The 23,376-nt window shown below is 41.8% G+C and overlaps 1 protein-coding gene across 1 annotated transcript in view; it reads left to right on the top strand.

Moving 5' to 3' along the window:
- MAN1B1 (mannosidase alpha class 1B member 1) overlaps nucleotides 1-22,747 on the top strand; it is a 22,978-nt gene extending 231 nt beyond the window's left edge. Inside the window, exons 2-13 of the mRNA XM_010720670.3 lie at nucleotides 1,051-1,187; nucleotides 1,824-1,960; nucleotides 2,734-2,894; nucleotides 4,432-4,541; nucleotides 6,483-6,668; nucleotides 10,640-10,788; nucleotides 11,407-11,595; nucleotides 12,532-12,722; nucleotides 13,973-14,093; nucleotides 16,558-16,755; nucleotides 17,061-17,192; nucleotides 18,008-22,747. Of these exons, the coding sequence (XP_010718972.3) occupies nucleotides 1,051-1,187; nucleotides 1,824-1,960; nucleotides 2,734-2,894; nucleotides 4,432-4,541; nucleotides 6,483-6,668; nucleotides 10,640-10,788; nucleotides 11,407-11,595; nucleotides 12,532-12,722; nucleotides 13,973-14,093; nucleotides 16,558-16,755; nucleotides 17,061-17,192; nucleotides 18,008-18,211 (1,915 nt within the window). The 3' untranslated portion in view covers nucleotides 18,212-22,747. The remainder of the gene's footprint in view (nucleotides 1-1,050; nucleotides 1,188-1,823; nucleotides 1,961-2,733; nucleotides 2,895-4,431; nucleotides 4,542-6,482; nucleotides 6,669-10,639; nucleotides 10,789-11,406; nucleotides 11,596-12,531; nucleotides 12,723-13,972; nucleotides 14,094-16,557; nucleotides 16,756-17,060; nucleotides 17,193-18,007) is intronic.
- The last annotated feature ends 629 nt before the right edge of the window (nucleotides 22,748-23,376 follow it).

Here is a 23,376-nt window from a genome sequence, read left to right as displayed (position 1 = left end):
TGTGCGGGACGGGGCTGCTGTGCCGGACGGGGCTGCTGTGCCGGGTGAAGGGAGCGGCGTCCATCGCGGTCGGGATGTCACGGTGGGGAGCTGGAGGCGGCGGAGCAGGAGAAGCGTTCTGTGGGGTGGCATAGTCTGCGTTGGGGCGTTCGCGGCCTCTGGCCCTTATTGAGGGAGGGCTGTAGGAATCGCTGTGAGGTGCGGGGAGGTCCGTAGGAAGCTGCGGGATGTGGCTTTAATGCCAAAGCTTCCTGTTTGCCAAAAGAAACGTTTTGCTTCTGTTTTTAGAAAAAGCAACAAAATGGTAACTTAAGTTAATGTTTAACTCCGACCTCTTTCCCTATGGATTGGAGTTATTGGGTCTGACTTCTCTGTTAGGTTGATGTGGGATTTGATGTCTGGCCCTTAGTGATTTGGTCTAAGTACTTCATTTTTGTCCTGTTTTGGTTTTGTTCATTATCCTGTTGGCTCACCTTATTTTGTATGGGTTGGTGGCTTTTCTTCTGGTGACAAACTATTATGCATGACAGTTCTACAAATGTGTTTTTTAGATGCAGTGCACCGTGCTTTTCCTGGGCAGCGGCTGATGTGAAGCTTATTTAAAGCTTTTCTTCTTTGCTGCAGTAATATTTTTAGTTTTCCTGCCACGTTTTCCATTTTCATTTTGTGCATCAGTTCTTTAGTATAACTCTGGGCAGGAAGGGATGAGATTTGTGGCGTGTTTCCAAGTTGACATCTGGGCAGATGCTCAGCTCAGCTCAGGCAGGGCTGTGCTGGAAGGCAGCGTGCTGCAGATGCTGCTGCCTGGCAGTCTCAGCATATGGCATTCTCCAGGGCTCTTGCAGCAAGCAGCTCTCCTGTTTCACCATGCCTGCTGTGGTATAGGGCAACATGTTGTATTTCTGTTTTCTCTGTCATTGGAGGAAATAAGCAGTGAACTTCTCCGTTGGAAACAGAGGATAAAATTAAACTTAGTTTTGTGGTCCTTGCTTTGAAGGAACAGACAGGAATTTAGTTTTGGTGGAGTGGGTTCTTAATGTCGTGCTAAATTTTCTTCCTCTTATTTTCTCTCTGGAAGAAATGGAAGCAGCTGTCTCGACTGCAGCGGAGCATAATTCTCTTCCTGTTTGCCTTCTTGACGGTCTGTGGAGCCATTTCATACACAAGTGTGGGGGAACCTTGGAAAAGTACGTGTTCTGTATGGCTGTAAATTATTTGAACATAGTGTTACACTTAAGAGATTTTGGTAGTGCTTCTGAACGGTGTTTATTTTGGTGATAGTGGCTGATTTTGTCCATTGCAGTACAATTATGACGTGTTTCAATGGGCATGCTTAATCAGAAGTATTTTTCATGCCTCTGTGTTATCTTGACTGGAAAACATTTTGTTTTAGTAGATAAGGGTTTGGAGGCTGTGAATGTTCTTTTCATAATGTATGTGTGTAGGTATCAGTAACTCAAACCCAAGCAGCAGGATAAGATGATCCTCTTTTGGTTTTGATTGTCTATAAGATTTGAAGTTCCAAGGTTTTCTACAGTAAAAAGGCATATTTACCTTTGATTTAGTTTTCTTGCGTGTATTGTGAAGGAAGGTTAATGGTAATTACAAAGCATGTGCCTTTCAGCAGCTTCCTTTGACTTCAGGAACTTGTTAATAGTTAATACTTTGCTACTTTGTATCTAAGAATTATAACACGTTCATCCCTGTTTGTTGAAAAGAAACACTGTTTGGAGGAGCTCTCATATGGGAATGCAGGCTGTTAGAAATTCCTAGCCAGAGCCAAAGTTGCTGATTGCCTTTACTGAGCATTTTTATGTGTGTAGGTTTAACAAACAAATCATCAGATGAGCACGGAACAGAACCAGATGCTCCTGGATTAAAGTTGGCGAATCCAGCTGTCCTACCAGCGCCCCAGAAAGCAGATGCCAATCCTGGAGACTATCCAGAGCTTTCACCTCAGGTATGAAGAGAAGAAATGGGATTTATAGACCTGCCAAAGAATTTGTGGAAGATGCAAATAGCGACACTTTCCACTGGTTGTTGTGGAAAGAAATGTTATAACTTTCAGTAAAGACCTGCTGTGGGCTCAGTGCTGTCATCTCAGGAACAGCTTTTGCCATGGTCTATGTCCTGGCTTTAACTTTTTGATCCAACTGTTCAGTTTACTTTTTCATAATCAGTGATACATGTCAGAGTGATAGGACTTTATGTCACGCTGACCTCTAACTTGAGGCTTCGCCTACATGCTCTAATAAATTTGTTTGCACCTGGAGTGCTCTGGATATCAGTGTCACAGCTGTGAGGTGCCTGAATGACGTAGTGACTGGCTGTGACACTGGGTGCAGTCAGTGTCACACTGAATTAGCACAGCTTTTGTGGTAACTGGAAAAATAGCAGCAAACAGAATGGGTGTTCAGTAGGTTTTGAAGGTTTACATTTGTAGGCAGTGTGATGAGAAAGAAACAAGAATTGGCTGTTTGGATTAGCAGAGCAGAGGACTGGTGGGTGCTGCACATATGGTTGTGTTGCTCTTCACATATTTTCCTCGTGAACTGTTAAATGAAGAAATAAACCAGAGCTAGCACCACCACCAACACAAAGATGTTGTAGCATATCTTCCATTCAAGGCAGATTTTGCATGCTGGTATTATACCAGAATTAATGCTTATGGTTTGTATTTTACCATTTGTGTGAAGTACTGAGCACACTTTTTTTCTTTTGTTCTTTTCTCAGAAGAAGCCAAAATTACCACATGGTCGGCGTAATCCTTCCAATTTTCAGATCAAGCCCCCTTGGGGGGATGTGAGGCTGCAAACCCAACATGACACCAGCAAGGCAGTAGAAGAGCCAGTCCAGGCTGATAAACAGGAGAAAACAGAGAAGTCTGTTATCAGGTAGGAGGGTTTCCAGCAAGTTACAGCTTTCTTTTTTCTATTCTTTCTTTTTTTTCTTTTTTAAGATTATTATTATTTAATTTTTTTTATTCCCCCATTCCCTATTGGTATCCATCAGCTGTTGGAGTGAAAACTGCTTTTTGTTGTCTGTCTGAAGTTGATTTTTTTCTTTCTATGTACTTGTTTGTAAGTTCGGTGTGACAGCTTTTGCTATTGGTAGTTTCATTTATTGAATTAGGGTGAATGTGCAGGTGTTCTTTTTTATTCTTTGCATTGTAGAACTGCAGGGGATTGGAGCCCCACAAGACATTCTGCATTTCTAATGCCTTTTGACACTGTTAATTCTCTGGAGAATTTTCACCGTGTGTACATTTCTTCCATTCGTTTTACACTTAATGTAACAGCATAAATACAACAACACAACCTCTCTTTTTCTGCAGTAGACATGGGGAAGTGTACAGGTGTCATAGTGTTGGTTAGAGATATTGTGGCAGTCAATAAAGCTAAGCACAAATGGACCTGGTGGAAGCTGTGGATGTGTATGCAGCTGTTTATACGTAACTGTGTTGATATTGATAAAAGGTTATTTCCTAAGATTCCACCGAAATCTTTTGGTTTGGGAATAATTGAAAAGACTTAAGTTGGATGTAGAATAGGCTGCCAGTAGTTCAGCAGATGTGCTTAATTAAGATTTGGGAACAGTAGGCTAGGGTACAGCTCCCAACTGACGCATCCACAGCCTTGGGCGCCTCTAGGGATGGGCACCCACGGCTCTAGGCAGCAGTGCTGGGGCCTCACCACCCCCTGAGGAAAGGATTTCCTCATAACATCTCACCTAAATCTCCCTTGTTTTAATCTAAAATCATTCCATCTCGTCCTATCAGTATCTGCCCGTGTAGTATAGTGAAATCGAAGTTAACGTGTGTACAAACCACAGTGGTTGAGGTGGTTTGATCTTGATGTGGACCTGGCTTGACTTGAAGTGTGTTCTGAAAGACTTTTCCTTCAGGAGATTTTTAATGCAAACCTCTTCCAGTTGATGTAGGCTTCTGTGTTTATGTGCAAACGTGTGTGTAACCCCTTGGTATGAAATGACTGCTGTAAGTGGCCAGTCCCTTGTGTTTATTTGTGAACTTTATTCCTGGTTCTCATTTCTATGGCACTAATCATCAGTGGCTGCTATGATCATTTCAGAATTGGGTTGGTAACAAAATACTTTAATGCAGCAATCTCAAATATCTTAGTGCTTTTAAAAGAAGTTTTTAACTTTATTAAATTCTGTTGTTAAGATCTTAATGAAATTCCAGCAGCCTGTTGTAAGACACTTTTCTTAATCCAGCACAATTTCTCTGGTGCAAATGACTTTTTCTTTTAGTGGAAAAGTTGTCTAGTGGACAACATGGTTGTTTTGACCGTTGATACAAAATCCAACTCCTGTTTTATCAAAGTGTAGTGAAAAATAGTGAGTAAGTCTCATTCATTTGCATGACTTAGTGTGAGTGAATGAAGTATTGATGTCAGCCTCTTGCATTTGCAGCTGGAGAGGAGCGGTGATAGAACCTGACCAAAGCAGTGAACCTCCATCTAGTACAGTAAAGGAACCAGAAAAACCTTCATCTGTGGAAGGTGAAAGCCAGAAAGAACCAGGTAAATAGAGCACTCCTATTCCTGTTCACTTTTACTTTTGAAATTATCCAGTTTCTTTTCTCACATCATTTTTGTTGTCGTTTTTGTTTGGTTTTGATTTTCCTTTATGGAAATAGAATTCTGGCAGAAGGGCACAGGAATGAAAACTGTGGGAAAGATGATTTACCTGTGACATTTACCAAACTTTTCAGTGTCCTCATTCCACCATGACACCTTTCCTGCTCCAATTCACGTTTCAGAATTTTGATTGAGTTGCAAGTCTCAGTTTTCAATGCTGAATAACAATTTTTCTGATGCACATGTAAAACTTAGCTCATGTGTTTGATGCTGTGGCAGGAAACAGACTGCTGTGGCTACAGCAGACAGACTGTATTTGAGTAGCCCGCAGAATTGTATATGTGCTATTCCTTGCAGTTCACTGCTACCTGTGCCTTCTTCAAACAGCCCGTCTGCTTCTGGACATCTTGTCTTTTAGGTGCATAGCTTGTTCTTCGTACATTATCAGGACAATAACTACAGAGGGGCTTATTTACTTATATGCAAACTTCTCCTCCCAAACTGTGTACTTTTGCTGCACAGTTGTTTCCTCTGAAAGTCTGAAGCAAGGTTGTGGTAAGCGAGAGAGGCTTCTGGTTTTGGACTTCTGTATTTCCTTGCCATGAGATGATCCTGATGCACTGAGAGCACTGTGGAGATGTCTCTGGTTTCATCCCTTATCTTCTGAATCTTGGGTGCTTCTCTCTCCCATCAATTTCATCTCAGCACATACAAGAGAAACCAGAAGAATGTACCAAAATATTGGAACTACATGTTTTTCTGCTTTGTTTAGGCACACATTATATTCTTATTTTCTTCCCTAGCTTTTTTGCTTTCCTTAAACAGTTGCAGTAGTATTGAAAACAAATTTTAGTGCCAAACCTTTGTAATCTTTCCTATGGGAGGAGCCAGGAAAGATGGTCCAAAGAGAAACAGCTCGAAGGGGACAGTGTTTTCTTTTCAGCAGTATTTCCTTTTGTTCTGCAAATCCAGGGAAAGTGACTTCCTCCCTGAGTGAAGTTGAACTATTTTTAAGGCTCACCAGGAAGCTGTGGAAGTTGTTTGTGTAGTTACTGTCTTTGTGAAGTCAAGAACCCGTTGTTCTGCTTTCTGAGTTCGTGTAAGGAAGCTCCTGTACGATAAATGTGGCATAGCACAATGTGATGTATTTGGTGTGCACTAATGTGATCTTAATGGGGTTAGTTACACTGCTTGATGTTTCCCACTCTAGAATTTTGTTTATAACTTTCTGAAATTTCAGCTGGTGAGCTTGAAAATTTAGTTGTTCAGTATGGACTGTAAGTTCAATTTTTGTGGCATTGCAAGCTAAGACTTCAGCTGAACTGTGGAAAAAGACGTGGATTTGCCCAAAATAGAAGATATCAATTTTCTTTTTTCTGATTTTAAATGAAAAGCTCTAGAAAAGTGATTTTTTTTCTTCTTTTTTTTTTTTTAGAACTGACTTTAAACGTAGCGGAAATTAATGAATTAGGGAGAGTGAAGAAAAAGTGTGTGTGGTAAATGACATGAGGACTTATTGGTTGGCATACATGTGCAGCAGCTGAATTACAGTTGATTTGAAGTCTTAATTTTGATGTTTCCTGATTTTCACATTTTTTGAGCTTTAGCAATTCTCATCTCACATCTGTGCATGTTATATTTTAACGCAGTATTTGGAGAAATGATGTCAGTGTGTCTTCTCTGTGCCTACTTCACTTGCTGACCACAGATACCGAGTAGTTATCCCACATACAAAAGGTTGTGCTGAAAAGAATAATCTGAGCATGTTTTTTTACAATACAGCTCACAGAGATTTAGAATAAAATTTATTTGGGTAAGATTTAGTGAAATGGTGTTTGATGTTGCTGCAGAAGTCTTGAGCAAGATGCTCTTCTCCTTTTGCAGTGCCAATAAACGAACGTCAGAGGGCTGTGATAGAAGCATTCCGCCACGCATGGAAAGGGTACAAAGATTTTGCCTGGGGCCATGATGAACTGAAGCCATTGTCCAAGTCTTACAGCGAGTGGTTTGGCCTTGGGCTTACCTTAATTGATGCCTTGGATACTATGTGGATTTTAGGCCTGAAAGAAGGTAATCTCTTCTTGCTTCTCTGTTCTCACTCCTGAAATACTTTATTTTCTATTCAAGCAGTGTATGGTTAGAGATCTTTGAGGGGAAGGTTTATTACATGTGGCTGATAGGAGTAGTTTTTCTGTATCATTTCAAATTATCAGTTCAAAACACACACAAACAACATGCGTGTGTGTGTGTGTGTGTGTGTGTGTGTGTATGTGTGTGTGTATATATATATATATATATATAAACCCCACAGCCCTGTATGAACAGACACCATTGCTCTTGGGTTAGTTTTTTTAAACTAGAAAAGAGTATTCAACTATTATGTATAATATGTGTGCTAGAAACTGAGGACTGGGTGGATAGGCCACTTTGTTTTGTTTCTATACTGAAATGCTGGTTCTATCTTGATGCCATTATGCAGCCATCAGCCTTAGGTAGTAAGCCTGAGATCTCCTAGCTTGTGTTTGATCATAGCTAGTATCAGTATTTTGTGTCAGGATTGAAGAAGTTTGTGTAAGGATGGAGGAGGAGGAGGAGTAATTAATACCCCCTTTCTGAACTGCTCTACTGTCTGCATGTTTTTTCTAGGTTATTCTGTAAGTAATGCTGCTTTTATAAGTGTTACAAACAGATTATAAATACTAAGCCAAAAAAACCTGTAATTCTCTTGGAGAAAACATGCTTGATCAATATTTAATTGTGGATGGGTTGTTGTTGTCTAGTTTTTTGTCTTGCTTTTAAGATGGTATTTGAAAATATTTGGAACTGTAGCAATTGAATCTTGGTAGACAGCCCTCTTCGTAAGCTTAGGTAAATCACAGCAATCTCAGTGTCATGGTGGGAAGAGCAGAGCTGCAAGTGAGGGCTCAACAGTGAAATTATACATGGTTCTGTCTTTTTTTCCTTGGAAGTTTGTGCAAAAATACTGTATTAAACAAAGTCTGCATCATATCTGCAGCTGTATCTTGAGCAGATTGTCTTGAAGTTTCATCAAGTTGTCAGCATGCTGCTTTTTCATGAAAAATTAATTGGGAATTGCATAGAGCTTTTAAATTATTAGCAATTTAAATGTGTTGAAAATGGGTTCTCAGATTGCTCTGTTTTACAGCAGTTCTTCTGCTGATTGCCTTAGAAAGCTCTCGAGGTTTCTTCTGAATAACAAATGTTATCTAAATGAATGTTCTGTTTGAGGTAGCTGATTTTTCTTATAGACTGACGGACACTAGTGCCTTTGTGACAGAGGACGTTGTGTTTTTGATTATACTGCTGGATAATAACTGACAGCACAGACTTCTGTGTGATTCTTCTCAAGTAGACTGAGAAGAATATCTACCCCAAATCCCAAACTTGTCAGTGGTAAACACACAAAAATGCTGCATAAACAATTCTGGCTGCTCTGGTTGAAATCCTTTGCTCAATTTAGGTCAGCCCAGGCCTTATTCTAGAACAGAGCACGTGGCCGTTTCACTTTTTTTCTTTTTCTCCTACTTCCCAAGGACACATAGGTATCCTTTTGCTTAATGGTCTGTGGAATACCTTACATTTCTGGGGAACAGGTTGTTCTGTGACTCATGAGGCACATGATTTAAGATAGCTCAGCCTTTGGGGTTAGAGATGTAAGCCAGCTCACATGGACCATAGAGTCAAACCCTATGCAAAAGCGATCATCAGTTGGTATGGCTGAAAAGCTGACTGTCAAATCCCAGACATCTTTTTTTTTTTTTTAATATCTTTCTGAATTAATAGTGTACTAAACAATCATTTTTGTTTCTGTGGAAAAAACTGCAGACAAACTAAAATTCTGTGTGTGGGTTTTCTGAGTTAAATGCTGAGCTAGGAGGCAGGGCTCCCCAGGGTATTGCGAGGCCAGAAGCAGTAATGGCTGTTAATTGGAAAAGTTATGGCTATCTTGATGGATAACAACTTTGGTTTAAAAAGATTTAATTTGAGAATTTCTGAGGATTGTTGGTGGAAGTGTAACAAGTTGTCTGACAAGTCAAGTAGGTGGACTTGAAAGGTCTCAGTTTCAGGACTACCTTGAGCTGGACAGGCTGGAGAAGTGGGTCCATGTGAAACATATGAGGTTCAATAAGGCCAAATGCAGGGTGCTGCACTTGGGTCGGAGCAATCCCAGGTATTTATACAAACTGGGGGAAGATCTCCTTGAGAGCAGCCCTGCGGAGAAGGACTTGGGGGTCCTGGTGGACGAGAAGCTGGACATGAGCCAGCAGTGTGCGCTTGTAGCCCAGAATGCAGCCAGCTGTGTTCTGGGCTGCATTAAAAAGGGGTGGCAGCAGGGAGAGGAAGGTGATCGTCCCCCTCTGCTCGGCTCTTGTGAGGCCCCATCTGCAGCACTGCGTCCAGGCCTGGGGCCCCCGGAGCTCTGGGAGCGGATCCAGAGGAGGCACTGAGATGGTCAGAGGGCTGGAGCAGCTCTGCTGTGAGGAAAAGTTGAGGGAACTGGGCTTGTTCAGCTGGGAGAAGAGAAGGCTGCAGGGAGACCTCAGTGTGGCCTTCAGTGCTTGAAGGGAGCGGATAAACAGGAGGGGAATGGCTGTTTGTGAGGGTGGGTGGTGATAGGACAAGGGGAATGGTTTGAAACTGAGATAGGGGAGGTTTAGATTGGATATGAGGAGGAAGTTTTTCATGCAGAGGGTGGTGAGGCACTGGAACAGGTTGCCCAAGGAGGTTGTGGATGCCCCATCCCTGCAGGCATTCAAGGCCAGGCTGGATGTGGCTCCGGGCAGCCTGTTCTGCTGGTTGGCGACCTGCACATAAAGGGGGGGCGTGGGGGTTGGAACTAGATGACCTTTGAGGTCCTTTTCAACCCAGGTCATTCTATGATTAATAAACTATTCCTCAATTTTTTCAATTTTCTTTTCCTTAAATAATTAGGGTTTTTTATTTTTTTGGCTGATATTTGTCTGTGTATGTCTGTTGTGTGTGTTGAATAAGAACTAAGCTTTTTTGGGCCTGTATGGGAACTGTTGAATCACGGCCTGAACCACTGATTGATCGCCTTAGGCAAGCACTGAGTCAGCCCTGGGAGCACTGGTGATGGCAATTCAGCTGTGGAACAGGAAGGGGTGAGGCCTGGCTGCCCCTCTCCTTGCCTCCATTTAAGGGCTGACTGTCACTAGGGAAGGGTCTCTGCCTGGAGATCGCTTCCTTTGAAGTTTTTCTTTGAGCCCAGGACATGGGTGAACATTTTCATTTATTTTCCGTTATCCCATTCCATCGTGATAATCCTTTTAGTGTTACAACCTGTAAAATACCAGCCTAACCATGCCACTGTGCTAATTGCATATTTGTGGATTGTATATGGCCCCTGATTACAAGAAAGACTTGGAGACCCTGGAGCGTGTCCAGAGATGGGCATGGAGCTGTGAGGGGTCTGGAGCACAAGTGTGATGGGGAGCGGCTGAGGGAGCTGGGATGGGTCAGCGTGGGAAGGGGAGCTCAGGGGAGATCGTATGGTTCTCCACAGTTCCCTGAAAGGAGGCTGTGATGAGATGGGGTCAGCCTCTGCTCCCAGCTAACAACGACAGGACAAGAGGTGATGCCTCAAGCAATGCCAGAGGAGGTTCAGGTTGGGTACTAGGAGACATTTCTTCTCAGAAGGAGTGGTGACTTATTGGCACAGACTGCTCAGGGTAGTGGTGGAATCACCGTCCTTGGAGGTGTTGAAGAACTGTGGTGACGTGGCACTGAGGAACGTTGTTAGTGAGTATTGGTGGGGATGGTTGTATAGTTAGTTGGATTGGATGATCTTAGTGTTTTTTTTCCAACCTTAGCAGTTCTGTAATTCGAAGCTGATGGTAGTCAAACTTGGCCCAGCTCGTGCTCTTTGATTTAGTTTTTCAACTAAATTATGATCACTGTAGACAAATATATAACTGTCAAGTATCATATGCTCATGTCTCTAGTACAGTTGCTGGAACATGCCAGAGATTCATAACTGTACTATATTTTATACTTTGCAGAGTTTGAAGAAGCAAGAAAATGGGTAGCAAACGATTTAGCCTTTGATAAAAATGTGGATGTGAACCTGTTTGAGAGCACTATTCGTATCCTGGGTGGCTTGCTGAGCACCTACCATCTCTCTGGGGATAGCCTCTTCCTGGAAAAAGCTGTGAGTGATTAGTCCTGGAAAGTAAATTGGATTAGTATATCATAGTGGAAGAAGTTGGGGAAGGGTTCATCAGGAAGTTAAATGTTGCCATTTTGCAGCTGTTTCGTAATCAGAATGAGAAGCATTTACCGTTAATTTTTTAAGCCTGTATTTGTTTGCTCTCTGGATCAGCTTAGAGCTCTACTGTGTTGTATCAGGTACTATTTTAGATGTGCCTTTTAGATTCTTCTATTGATGAAGAGCTGACCATTGTAAGGAATTTTATGAAACAAAAGCTTGAATGGCTTTTTCAATGATTTGAAAAGAGTATTTGGTAGATTTTGTCACCTTTTCCCTGCATTTTGGCAGCATCAGCCACCTCCTTAAGTTAGACAAAGTCAATGATTTCAGCATTAAGTCATGTTATATAGGGACTGTAGGCTTGGTTGAGGCATACAGTGCAGGAAGGAGGTAGAAACTAGCTATTCTTCCAAATTAATCTGTGACCATTTTTAATTCTTGTCTTTCTCTCACAATCTAAAGCTAGGCTGCTATTGTCCTCAACTGATTGTTGAAAGAAAACCTGAAAGCTTGCACGTGTCTTTGTTTACTTATCTTTTTTCATCCCGTGTTCTTTAGAAAGACATTGGCAACAGGCTCATGCCAGCATTCAAGACTCCTTCCAAAATCCCATACTCTGATGTCAACATTGGCCGTGGCACCGCACATCCGCCCCGCTGGACGTCTGACAGCACTGTGGCAGAGGTGACCAGTATTCAGCTGGAGTTCAGAGAGCTCTCTCGTCTCACTGGGGATGAAAAATACCAGGTATGGAAAAACCAGTTGACTTTACTCCTATTTTTCTTCTTTTTTACTCAGTAGTTATCTACGGCATCACCAGCACCTGTAGTCTCCCTGATGTTAAATGAGTTGTGAAACTGTAAGTGATGAAAGGAAAATTCCAATCATTCCAATTATTTTCTTAAGTACCAGAAGGTAATGGTGGAGATAATTATTTTTCTTCCTTGGGAACAGCTTTTTATTTAAAAAAACATCAGGACAACCATCTCCTCGCACCTGTCCCTTCAATCTTAGGATTGGTATTTCGACTTGATGCTACATTATCAAATCTGCAAAAAAATTAAATGTTGGCTCTGAAGCTGTGCGTAACTTACGTTTTTAGAATTCTGCATGTGACTTCTTCATGCCATTATGTAAATTCTAAGAAAAAAATACTCTTGTTGCCCTTCACGGGATTAAAATGGCTATAAATTAGATTCTGTGTCATGGTATAAGCAGAATTTATTTAAAACAAAAATAATGCCATAGAAAAGAATAATTTTCACTGTTATTTTTGGTAATGTTATTCTGTTGTTTTTAAGCTGTATCTGGAGCTCCTGCTTTGAATAGAGCTGTTATTTCATTAGGGATAACGTGGTTCATGCAGTTGTTTTAACTGGAAGACAGATCGTAGTCTCACACTGCAGTACTGGTTTTTGAGTGGGCTTTCTGCACTCAGGAATACACTTGAGCTTTGTATTTGAAAGGGAGAAGGTTTTAATTATTTCAGAGTACTTAGACATACTGAGAACATCAGGCTTTGATAGTCAGAAAGTTTGAAATGCTGTGTTTGTTACATCCTGAGAGCTGAACTTGTGTGCAGAAGGATAACTAAAGATTTGTTACTGGCCAGAAGCTACTGGCCACAGTTTTTTGTGTCATTTGTATGTGTGTAATTTAGGTTTATACTGTTCTTTTTTCTAGAAAGCTGTTGATGAGGTGATGAAGCATGTTCACACCCTTTCAGGGAAAAATGATGGACTGGTGCCTATGTTCATAAACACCAACAGTGGGCAGTTCACTCACTTAGGTGTATATACTCTGGGAGCCAGAGCTGACAGCTACTATGAGTATTTGCTCAAGCAATGGATTCAGGGTGGGAAAACAGAAAATGAGTAAGTTCTTTCTACTTCTCACAGTGATGTGAAAATGATACAAATTGTAAACATTTCTGTTGTGGTTTAATGCTGAAAGAAATATAATTTTTATATATAACAGTCAACTTAAAGTAGCTCACTTTTAGAAACAGGTGTATGATGACCTGTGGTAAGTTGAGGTTAAAACAGCTGGAGAATTGGGCTTGCTCTCAAAATGTCTTCTCCTCACAAATCTTCTTTTCATCATCACATCAGAGGTGATAAATTTTACGGACAGGAGAAGCGATTCAAGTCTTTGCACTAAATATGGAGTATAAACAGGCTGCCTTTGGAAATGATGCTCCCTTTAGAAATTATACTGCCTTTCACCAGCTGTCCAAGTATTCTCTGGGTTTGTTAGGGAAGGACAACTCCTAGATGGTTGTGGTGGGAGGTTTGGTTTATGAGGTGTAACTTTTTAGGAGGTTTAACATTTGTTTAAGCATTATTTGAAGTCTCTTGACTTCCTCCTGTCTGCCCTGGATGAGTGGAAAAGAATATTTTTAAGGAATAGAAAAATTAGGTGTTTGAAGGTTTCCTCCAAAACAAGGGGGGAAAAAAAAATCAAGCAGTTTTTATAAGCTAATTGTGTTGGAAGTGTTTCATATCAATGGGTTCACTTCATCCAGAGAGGCAGTATGCCCCAGTAAGGCACTGTAAGCAGATGTATCTGTCTCTATGTAGTTTGCATCATGACTTTTTACAAGCCATGCCTTACTGTAAACAGAGCCATTGTCTTTAGGCTATGATGGTATTCTGCGAGCCTCAAAAGGGAATTACAAAATGATTTTCTCATATAAAAATATTTAGAACAATGGAAAGTCCAATTAAATACGTGAAGAAGTGATTCATAATGAGTGGTCAAACACTGGAAAAGATTGCTCAAAGTCATTGCCTTGGAGGTGCTCAGAAATTAATGGATAACCCTCCAAACAACCTGATGAAACCTAATCTGCTTCAGAGCAGGAGGCTGCACTACAGATGTCCAAGACATCATTACCAGCTGGGGCTTTCTGTGATTACAGTACTCCTAAGGATTCCTGAAATGATATCTAGTTGTTGTTTGGAAACAGAGTTGGAGTTATGTTTGCTTTATTACTTAGGAGTTTCTTGAAAAACAAACCCAACGTAGCTATGTGATAGCTGTAGCTAATAAATGTACATCATCAGCTGTGATGAAATGGATTCTGTGTGTATGTGAGCCAACTGGGAATGGTTTTAATTTACAGACTGCTGGAGGATTATATGAGAGCCATAGAAGGCGTGAAAAAGCATCTTCTTCAGAGGTCACAACCCAAGAAGCTTACCTTTGTAGGAGAGCTTGCTCATGGCCATTTCAGTGCCAAGATGGTAAGAAAACACCTGCACATAACTACACAAGAAAACAAGAGCAAAACTACCACCACAAAGAAAAAAAAATCAACACATGCAAGTGTGAGGCTGTGATGCTTTCGTGTGAGGCTGTGATGCTTTTCAGACAAAATCTGACCTGCAGCAATCACTTCCTGAGCAAAGATGTTTCCTCTGGCTTTGTGAGCCACTACTGGAAGATGATTAGCAACAGCTTTGACAGTTTACACGTAGCTGAGGTGTAAGGAGCACTGCAGAAAGAGTGGGAGAATTGCTGCAGCTCCACCAGGCTCATTGGCCTGTTTTCAAAGGCTGCAGGCTCTATGGATGTGTGTAGCAATGTAATAACAGTAACTAGTTTGAAGATAATAGTTACCTGGGGACCTTCTCTTTGTCTTATATTTACCCTTTTGAGTTACTCCAGTAAGTGCATTTACATTCATATGAAAGTTAACATTTTGGTGTTGGATTTGAATTCTACCCCAACCCACCCTCCTTTGTCATAGAATCCCAGTGTCTGAAACTGCTGCGACAGTGTCTGTTTTGTTTAATACTTCTTCTCCATAATTTAGAAATTCAGAAATTTAAAAGTACATCTGGCTTTGCAGATTAACCTTGAAAACAAGCAGTTGACCTCATCTTGCTCTGTTAGTACTAAAAAATGAAAAAATGAGAATTTTGGAGGGTTCTGTCTATTCCTGATACTTATTTCTTTTTCTGCATGTATGTTCAGTAGTTGAAGCAGTGTGCCATTTGCTGCTGGGAAAACTTGCTAAGCTGAACTCCCTGCTCTTAATCTGCAAAGTCACGCTCTTTAAAATGTGGTTTTAAAATCTTTCAGTGAAAGATCTTATGCAAATACACAAAGCCTTTTTTTTTTGTGCATTACTGATGTATGTGTGGCCTTGTGTGCACTTTTTCAATACCTGTAGTGAGCTTTAAGGAATTCTTTGGATTGTTTGTTTTCTTTATAGCGTTCAGCTCTGTTTTGCAGCATGATGTCACTCTCCTGTGCTTATGCTGAACCTCAACCAGTACCCATGGAATTGGACAAAGTGTTTAACAGTTCATACCAGTGCTGTCTGAGCACCAGGGCGCGTGTCCTGTGTTCAAGTGGGAAACCAGAGCTTTCATTCCAAATGTTAAGAACCATTTGAAACTCTGTACGTGACCAATAACCTTGTAATAATTTTTACATTCATAATATCAGTGATGGTTTACCCCTGGAAAGAGGACAGTCAAGCTTGTAGTGCAAATTGAAATTTGCTGGAGCTGACTTCTGGGCACTTTATACAGTGCTGTTTTCTAGTGTGTTAAACTGACTTGGGCAACTGAGAAGACTTCGTTGCTTATATACGTGGCTCATCTCTTGTGGAGCTAGCATTCCTTTTGTCCTTTGAAGGCACTGTTTGCTGTAGCGTGGAAAAGCTGAGAAAGGAATGTCCCTGTAATTCTTTCACTCCCATTTTGTGCTGGGGGAGCAAGCAGGAGTGCGCACTCACCCCCAGATGCCTCTCTCCTGTGACACACAGGAGCCAGACGTGCTTTGTTTGCAGAGCCTGGCATGCAGCTAACACTGCAGTGCAGAGGTGGGGCTGGGAGTGGGAGCCAGCTGCTTCCTGTGCTACAAGCATGGTGCTCACCACGCAGGTGAGCATGAAATAACAGACCCCAAATGACAGAAAGGGGTAAGTCTTCAGGCAGAAATACGTTTGAGATCTTGTCTGTGTTTTCCACTTGTACCAGTGCACAGAATGAAGGTGGTTGGGTCTCTGTGAGTGTTGTCTGTGTTGCAATAACACTAAGGTGATTATTTCAGGCCAGGGACTTCTGCCTCTCAGCTCTCCCCATTCCTCAAAGCCTTTTCTTGTGGCTGACTCTTCTCACTCTGTGGTCCCACCTCAGTTTTTGTTCTAAAATATTGACATGTATGTCAATACATGTCTTTACATGTTCTCTATTGAGATCCCTTCAGGTAATCACTGCCTCTCCCCTCCCCCCTACCTGCCACCTTTCTTTCAGATAGTTGACATAAAGACATGGACTTTTTCCAGATTTGGGCTGGTGCTGTCATAATGCTTCCTGTTCTGTGCGTAAGAACTTCTTCACGGTGAGGTGACGGAGCACTGGAACAGGCTGCCCAGGGAGGTTGTGGAGTCTCCTTCTCTGGAGATATTCAAGTCTCGCCTGGACGCCTACCTGTGCGACCTGGTGTAGGGAACCTGCTTTGGCAGGGGGTTGGTCTCGATGATCTCTGGAGGTCCCTTCCAACCCCTACAATTCTGTGATTCTGTGATTCTGTATTGCACTGCAGCAGATTGTTAAAATTTACCCTCAAGATCTTGGTACCTGAAATGTCAAGGGAAAAAAAAATCACAATCTGTGTCTGAGTAGTGTAATATGAATCCCACTTCACTTGATTTATGTGACCTCTCTTCTTAGTAAGAGTTGTCTTGTCTTACAGGATCACTTGGTTTGTTTTCTGCCTGGGACTTTGGCTCTGGGAGCTCACAATGGATTGACTGCTGATCACATGAAGCTGGCCGAAGCTCTGATAGAGACGTGTTACCAGATGTATGCACAAGTAGAGACGGGCCTGAGTCCAGAGATCGTGCACTTCAATCTCCATGCACAAAAGGGCCACAAAGATGTAGAAATCAAGGTGGGCAGCCAACTGGCATCAACTGGAGTTTGATGACCCTTCTTATCTTGATTCTGCTGCTGAATATCCCAACCACACGTTGGTGATGTACTTTGTAAAGTGGCTTGTTGCATTGCTGCATTGCTTTGCAGGTGTACCCTAGCCCTTGTTTTTAATTACCCGTGCAGAGTATTTAGCTTCTAAATTGTGTGCAGAAAACTCTTTTTGGGTTGGATGGGGATGGGAGTTGCTGTTTCTCCCTGTGTGTGATTTTGGAGGAACTACTGGTTTGAATTCTTCTTGGCTTTCTTATTTTTCTCTTGCAGCCTGCAGACAGGCACAACTTACTGCGACCGGAAACTGTGGAAAGCCTTTTTTATATGTACAGATTCACTGGAGATAAGAAATACCAAGACTGGGGCTGGGAAATCTTGCAGAACTTCAATAAATACACACGGGTAAGGTCAGCTCGTAATGCTCTCATTCTTACAGAACTGTATTCACTTGCTCTCTAACAAGAGCTTCTGAAAGCTAGCTTTGTCTCTCAAAGCCACCAAAGATCTGCAGGGCATCTCGTAAGAGCAAAACAAAAGTCAGTTCATGCAGTGTCTTACAGTTGAAGGTTCACAAAATAGTTACAAGTTATTTCAGTGACTGTACTTTTACACTGATTAAAAAGCAAAAGAAAGAAGCTCTGTGCAGACTACCAAAACTTTTCTGTGTCTTCTTGGAAGCTGTTAGAATCTGTGCTGTGATCTTTAGCATTCAGAAGCTGAGAAGGATCTCGTTGGATTGAAACAACACTGTGGTTGCCAGATGCAAACTGCCATGGGAAGTGCATTAATGCCATAATAGAGGTTTTTTGTGTATTCATTCTAATGAGAGCGCTATGAAGAGTCCACTTTGATATGCTGAAAAAGCATAGTGCCAGTGGGGATTAAATATCTTCTTAAGATAAGTGTGGTGTTCTGGCCAACTGTAAGTGCATGTTATTTCCTGTACCTTTGTCCACAAATGTTAGTGCTGTATCTCTTTAAATTGAGCATAAATGGACATTTTGTTTCATTTTGTTCTGGTGGTCTGTTCAGTGATTTGCCTAGAATTCAGTGAATTGCACAGAATTTTTGTAACTGATTTTTATGTGCAAATGAAAAGCAAGAACTAATTCTGCTCACTAGCACTTGTTTTTCTCCAAGAGCACCTGCATGCTAAGAGGTTAAAATAATATTTTAGGTAATAGAAATATACAAAGTGCTTTTTTTTCTTTTTGCAGGTTCCTACAGGTGGTTATACTTCTATTAACAACGTTCAGAACCCCAGTAACCCAGAGCCACGAGATAAGATGGAGAGCTTCTTTCTTGGGGAAACACTCAAATACATGTTTCTGCTGTTTTCAGACGACATAGACTTAATTAATCTTGACAAATACGTATTTAACACAGAAGCTCATCCACTCCCCATCTGGGTGCCAGCATAGACTGGATCACAGCAAGGCTTCCAGTGGTGGTGTTTTTACCTTCAAGTCACTTTACTTTTCAGGGTGTGTGGAGAGATGCTATGTGACACCTTTTCTGGCTTAAACAAAACCTTTGAGAAAGCATCTCTCATTTGGAGATGTCATGTCAGTCTTAAACCTAATCCCTGTGCTTTGGACCTGGGATGAAAAAACTGTGCAATATTAAGCTGCTTTTCCTGGTATTGATGGTGAGGCTCAGAGAACATTCATAGTGTGGACCATGACACAGGGCTCTGGTGGATCAGAACTCCTGTTGTCAGTCTTATTAAATGCTAATTAAATGCCAGGAATGCAGAAAGTTGTCTTAAAGCACAGGAGTGTCTGGAGAGAAGGAATAAGCCTACAGGTTTCTGGTTTATTCCCAACATATGAAGCACCTGGTTATGGCACCACTTGTTCATAAGTGCCTGTGGTGTTTCAGATGGTAAGTGGAATAAACAGTGGATGTTGTCCCAGGTAGAATTAAAGCTGTCAGTGTTGATACTGATAGTCAGATCTCATTCCAAGCAACCAAGCTATGCTGCATCGTGTTAGAAGGAGGAAGGGGCAGCAAAGTGTCTGTTGTACAGCGTCTTAGTTTTATAGAGCACTTTGAACAATCTGTTCAAGTGGTGGCTGAAATGAATGGTGGGAGAGAATTTGCTGCTGGTTTGGCTCAAAATGGTATATAATTTTGTAGACATATTGCAGTTTTTTTAACTTATCTGCAGCAATGCAGGAGACAATGTGAAAAAAGTGAATACACATGCATTTTATGTATTAATTGCATCAGTTAGACTCAGGTATTCTGACTGAAAGCTGCTTTGTGAGGATGGGCACTGGGAAACTTTGTGAGCACATTAGGTATAATTCCATGTCAGCCTCCTCCCATCCCTTCCTGTTCACATCTTGCATTGTGTTTGTTGACTCAGCAGGCTTAGAACTGTATAGCAAACTTCATGTTATTCATCAGTTTTGGACTGTTGAAAAGTTGTCAGGTTTTGGGTTGTTGTTTTTTTTTTTTAATAGGAGTACTTTGGGTAGAAGTATCTCCATGAGGAGCACTACAAGCAGACAGTCTCCACGAGTTATGACAATTTCTGGTCCTAGTAGAATTACTGAAATCTATTCAGTTTGGAAAGAAAGCAGAGCTAGGCTTGCTTCTTAAAGAATCCTATGGGAGCCTTGGGACCTTTTGTTTTTACATGTGCAAGATAGATTTTAAGCCATGAATTTGGAAATCAGTGTTCTGTTTCAGCATTCTGTAGCTTTCTATCTTTTGATTTTGTAACTGTATGGACAGTCTTATATTCACCAATCTCAGAAATGTGCTCATTTGTATTTTTTTTAAAGAGATCCTTCTTTCCAAAACGTCCTTTTTTTCTCTCTAATGAATTAATGGGAGCAGTGGGAAGTATGCAGGTGTGTGGAGGTGGGGGTGAGATACCGTCCCCTCATAATCAAGGGCTTCAAAACAGAACTAATCTCATCTGAGTCCAGTGGTTAATTTCCAGCGGTTTGGGTGTATGCGTGTTTTATAGTCTTTGTAACCTTTGATTTGTAAAGTAAAATACTGCTTTGTTCTGTGCTGACCAATTCTGTTTACTAGATTCAGAACTTGCCCATTGGACCACTCTTAAAGTCCTTTAAAGAACATTTATCATTCCAAGTAGTAACGATGGCTTTTGGGAGTGGGGAAATGGTGCAAATTACACAAATGCACCTTTTTTTCTGTCAGCAAACAGACCCTGAGACTTCCTAGACGGGACAAACCTGTGCAGAAGGTTCACGTTCCTCCTGCTCCAAGGACAGCAGTAACTGTGGAAGGTGTTGCTTGGCCTTGTGCCTCCCACTGCAGCTTGCAGTGATCCCTGAACTGCGGATTTTGCAGTGAAAGATACAAATTCCAGAAGTGGTGTTTTACCTTTGGGGCAAACCCCACAGAGGACGTAAAGATAATTCTTACGATGTGGAATGCATTGAAGAGCTTGCCAGAAGTGAGTTGGTGGAATCTTGTACTAATCTTACCGTAGTTAACTCTACAACTAATTTTCTTTTGTCTCGTGTGAGGGTAACGCTAATCCATTGCAGAATGAGAGGAAGGAATAAGAATAAACATGCACTTTCCCAAACACGCTTCTTGTCTCATAGCTGAGCTTGCTGGTCCAGCTCATTTCTGCTCAGCCTAATTCTTCCTGGGAAACTGAGTTGTCTTTGCAAAGTGTCTCTACTGAACACATCCCTTAAATACGAAGATTGCTCAGCTCTGTTTAGTTTAGAAAGCAAATGTTTGACTTCTTTATCACGCATGAAATGACACAAACCTAAGTAATCTGATAAGAGCTCATCTGCTTCTTCCTGTTCTTTTGCAAAGGTCATTTAAATTGCTTATTTATTTTTATTTCCTTAGATAATATATTGTCAGCCTATAAACTTTGCCCTTCTTACTTCTCCTATACACATCTTCCCTGCTGCCCTCTCTGAAGCCCAACAGAAACTTTGCACACCTTTAAATTCTTTTTCTTTCCCCTGTGGTGTGGGGTTGTACTCTTGTGCTTATTTGAACCAAAGCCTTAACTTTGGGGACTGTAATGCACCCTGGGGTTTTGACACTGTGGTGTGCTTCTGGTGATCAGGTTGAACGTTGGGGAAAAGATATTACTTCAAGCCAAGATTTTCTCCTTTTGCATGAAGAGCTGCCTTGGTTTCTCTCCAAGAGCTTGAGTCCCTTTTCTAATTAAAATAAAGCAAAAAAGTCTAGCCCTTCCCAGTTGTACCATTCACTGAGAAATGGATGGGGTAAGACAGCCATCAAGACCCTCACGTGTAGGGCTGGAGGCATCCTGCTTGCTGTTTAACCTGTTTGCTCAAAGAAAATTCAGTATCTGGATGCGGGCATATTTAGCATCTAATCTGTTCAACCTTCCTTAGCATGGAACTTTCCATATCAGGCATGGAAACTGGCAGCTTGGCAAAGTCCGTGGCATTGGCTTACAGGGAGCTTTCATGTTTCACACCGCTTTCTGATTGTGGGGTTCTCAGCACTGCATGCCAAGCTCAAACACTGCAGCGTTTGCACCTCCCAATACGAGTGACCAGCTTTCTTTCCTATTCCATAGTGTGATGTTGCAGAGATAAGGGATGCATAAAGGATTTATTGCAACTGCCATGTTTGAACAGTTTGTGGCAGTTCTGTTCCTGAAGACTTTTTGAATTATTTATATAACACTTCTTGTGTATCTCTCACACTGGATTCCTTTGGGGCAAGTACTGTCTGCAGGAAGGAAACTGCAGAAGGATTCACGAAGTCCACTGTAAGACTTGAAGTACTTGTATCCCCCTGGAAGGTCAGAAGACACCTTAGGAACCTGTTAATGGGAAGGCTCAAAGCAAGCAACTATCCAAAGGTGGTAAATTGCAAGCTCCTTCTCAAAAGACTGATACTGAACTTGGCTGCTGTAATGCATTGCTGGCTTGGTTTAGAGTGTCTGCTTGCTGGGAGCTGCAATAAGGCAGGGACAAAGGCAATACAGGCAAGACATGATCCTCTGTCTGCACAGACACCTGCTGTTATATGCCTTTTTTATGTGATGCTAATCCTGAACAATTGCTAGGGTAGAGCAGGTCTCAGTGCAGAAGTTGGGGTCTGTGTGCATGGAGGGAGAGTGCCAGACTGCAGCTCAGTGTGGCTGGAGGTGGCAGAGCTGCTTGAGCCATAATTTCAGCAAGACAACCTGAAGCCTGACTTCAATGTGAGCCAAAGGCCTGCTGACAGATCCTAGCAGAGGTACTGCTGACAGATCCTAGCAGAGGTAGCAGACTTTCCTACAGCACAAGGGAAAAAAAAAATTCTTACTGAGGTTGTAGTTCTATTAACAGTCATAAAGCCTCTCTGTTTGGGGCTGGTGTTTGCCCAATTGGGTCTTCCGTATGTTGCTCTCCTTTTGTAAATATCTGAATAATTTGATGAATAGGCCATAGGTCCTCGAAGAGAAGCTTTGTCCTTTTGAGCTTAAGAACAGGGAAGTGGTAAGTTGGTCATATGCAAAAAAGCAACAGCAATGAAGAGAAAACATGGACCTTTTATCAGCACCTCAGTATTGTGAAATAACAGTGACCAATAGTCTAACTCTGGGAACCAGTGTACTGTGACAGCAGGGAGGACCTGGTAGTGCAAATACTTGTGTTTAAGCCACATGATGTAAGTTGGAGCAATGCTGTGACGGTGTAAGCAGTGTGGTGAGCAGGAGGCTTCTCCACTAACTCATAAAAGCACAGCACACTGATAAAATGAGGCATCCAACTGATGACCAAAACATGTATTTTTACAGTTCTGCTGGTATTTACTGGCACAGAGTACATCGAGTAGGTGAGAACCTACCCGTTGAAGTGCACAGATAGATGGTTTGCTTCACTTTAAAAAATCAAAACAATCATTTTTTGTTGTCTTCGGTTATACTCACCAAGCCATGAAATTGTCACACATTTAAATAAACTTATTTATTTTGAAGAGCTGAAGCTGTCTCAAGTATAACTGTGCTTTCCTGCTCACTAATGTGTGGCTCCTGAGGGACGGGACAAAACAGGATTTCTGCAAATCAGTTGCTCACCAAGCAGATCTTGTGTCTTCTTATTTTCTTGTGTCTCTTAAGAAACAACAGAAAAAGATAACACCAAAGCCCACAGCACTGAACGGGGCTGAGCATGTGAGGACTGGAGCAGAGCAAAGAGCTGCACAGAGCCCAGCGCAGGGTGAAGAGATGGTGGGGGCCTGGAGCAGCTCCTGATGGGAAAAGGTTGAGAGCCCCAGGACTGTTCAGCTGCAGGAGGGAAGGGGAGAGGGGATCTGATCAATGATTGTCAGTATCTGATGGGCAGGAGTCAACTAAGTGAATGCGGTCAGGCTCTGCTCAGTGACAGGACGAGGGGAGATAGGCACAGACAAACTTGCCTGGATGTCTTCCAGTGCAGCCTGCTCAAAGGAACCTGCTGTAGGATCAAACAGGGATCTTCAGTGGTCCCTCCCAACCCCTACAATTCCGTAATTCTGCGATTTGTGCAGTTGGTCACCTGTGAAGCCACGTATATAATGACCATACCTCTGCTTTTCCTCTAAACAGAGAAAATAAAAAGAGGATGACTAATAA

Source organism: Meleagris gallopavo, chromosome 19 (assembly GCF_000146605.3).
Source record: "Meleagris gallopavo isolate NT-WF06-2002-E0010 breed Aviagen turkey brand Nicholas breeding stock chromosome 19, Turkey_5.1, whole genome shotgun sequence".
Taxonomy (NCBI): domain Eukaryota; kingdom Metazoa; phylum Chordata; class Aves; order Galliformes; family Phasianidae; genus Meleagris; species Meleagris gallopavo.
The sequence above is the reverse complement of the archived record's forward strand: the minus strand, read 5'-3'. Positions and strand labels throughout refer to the sequence as shown.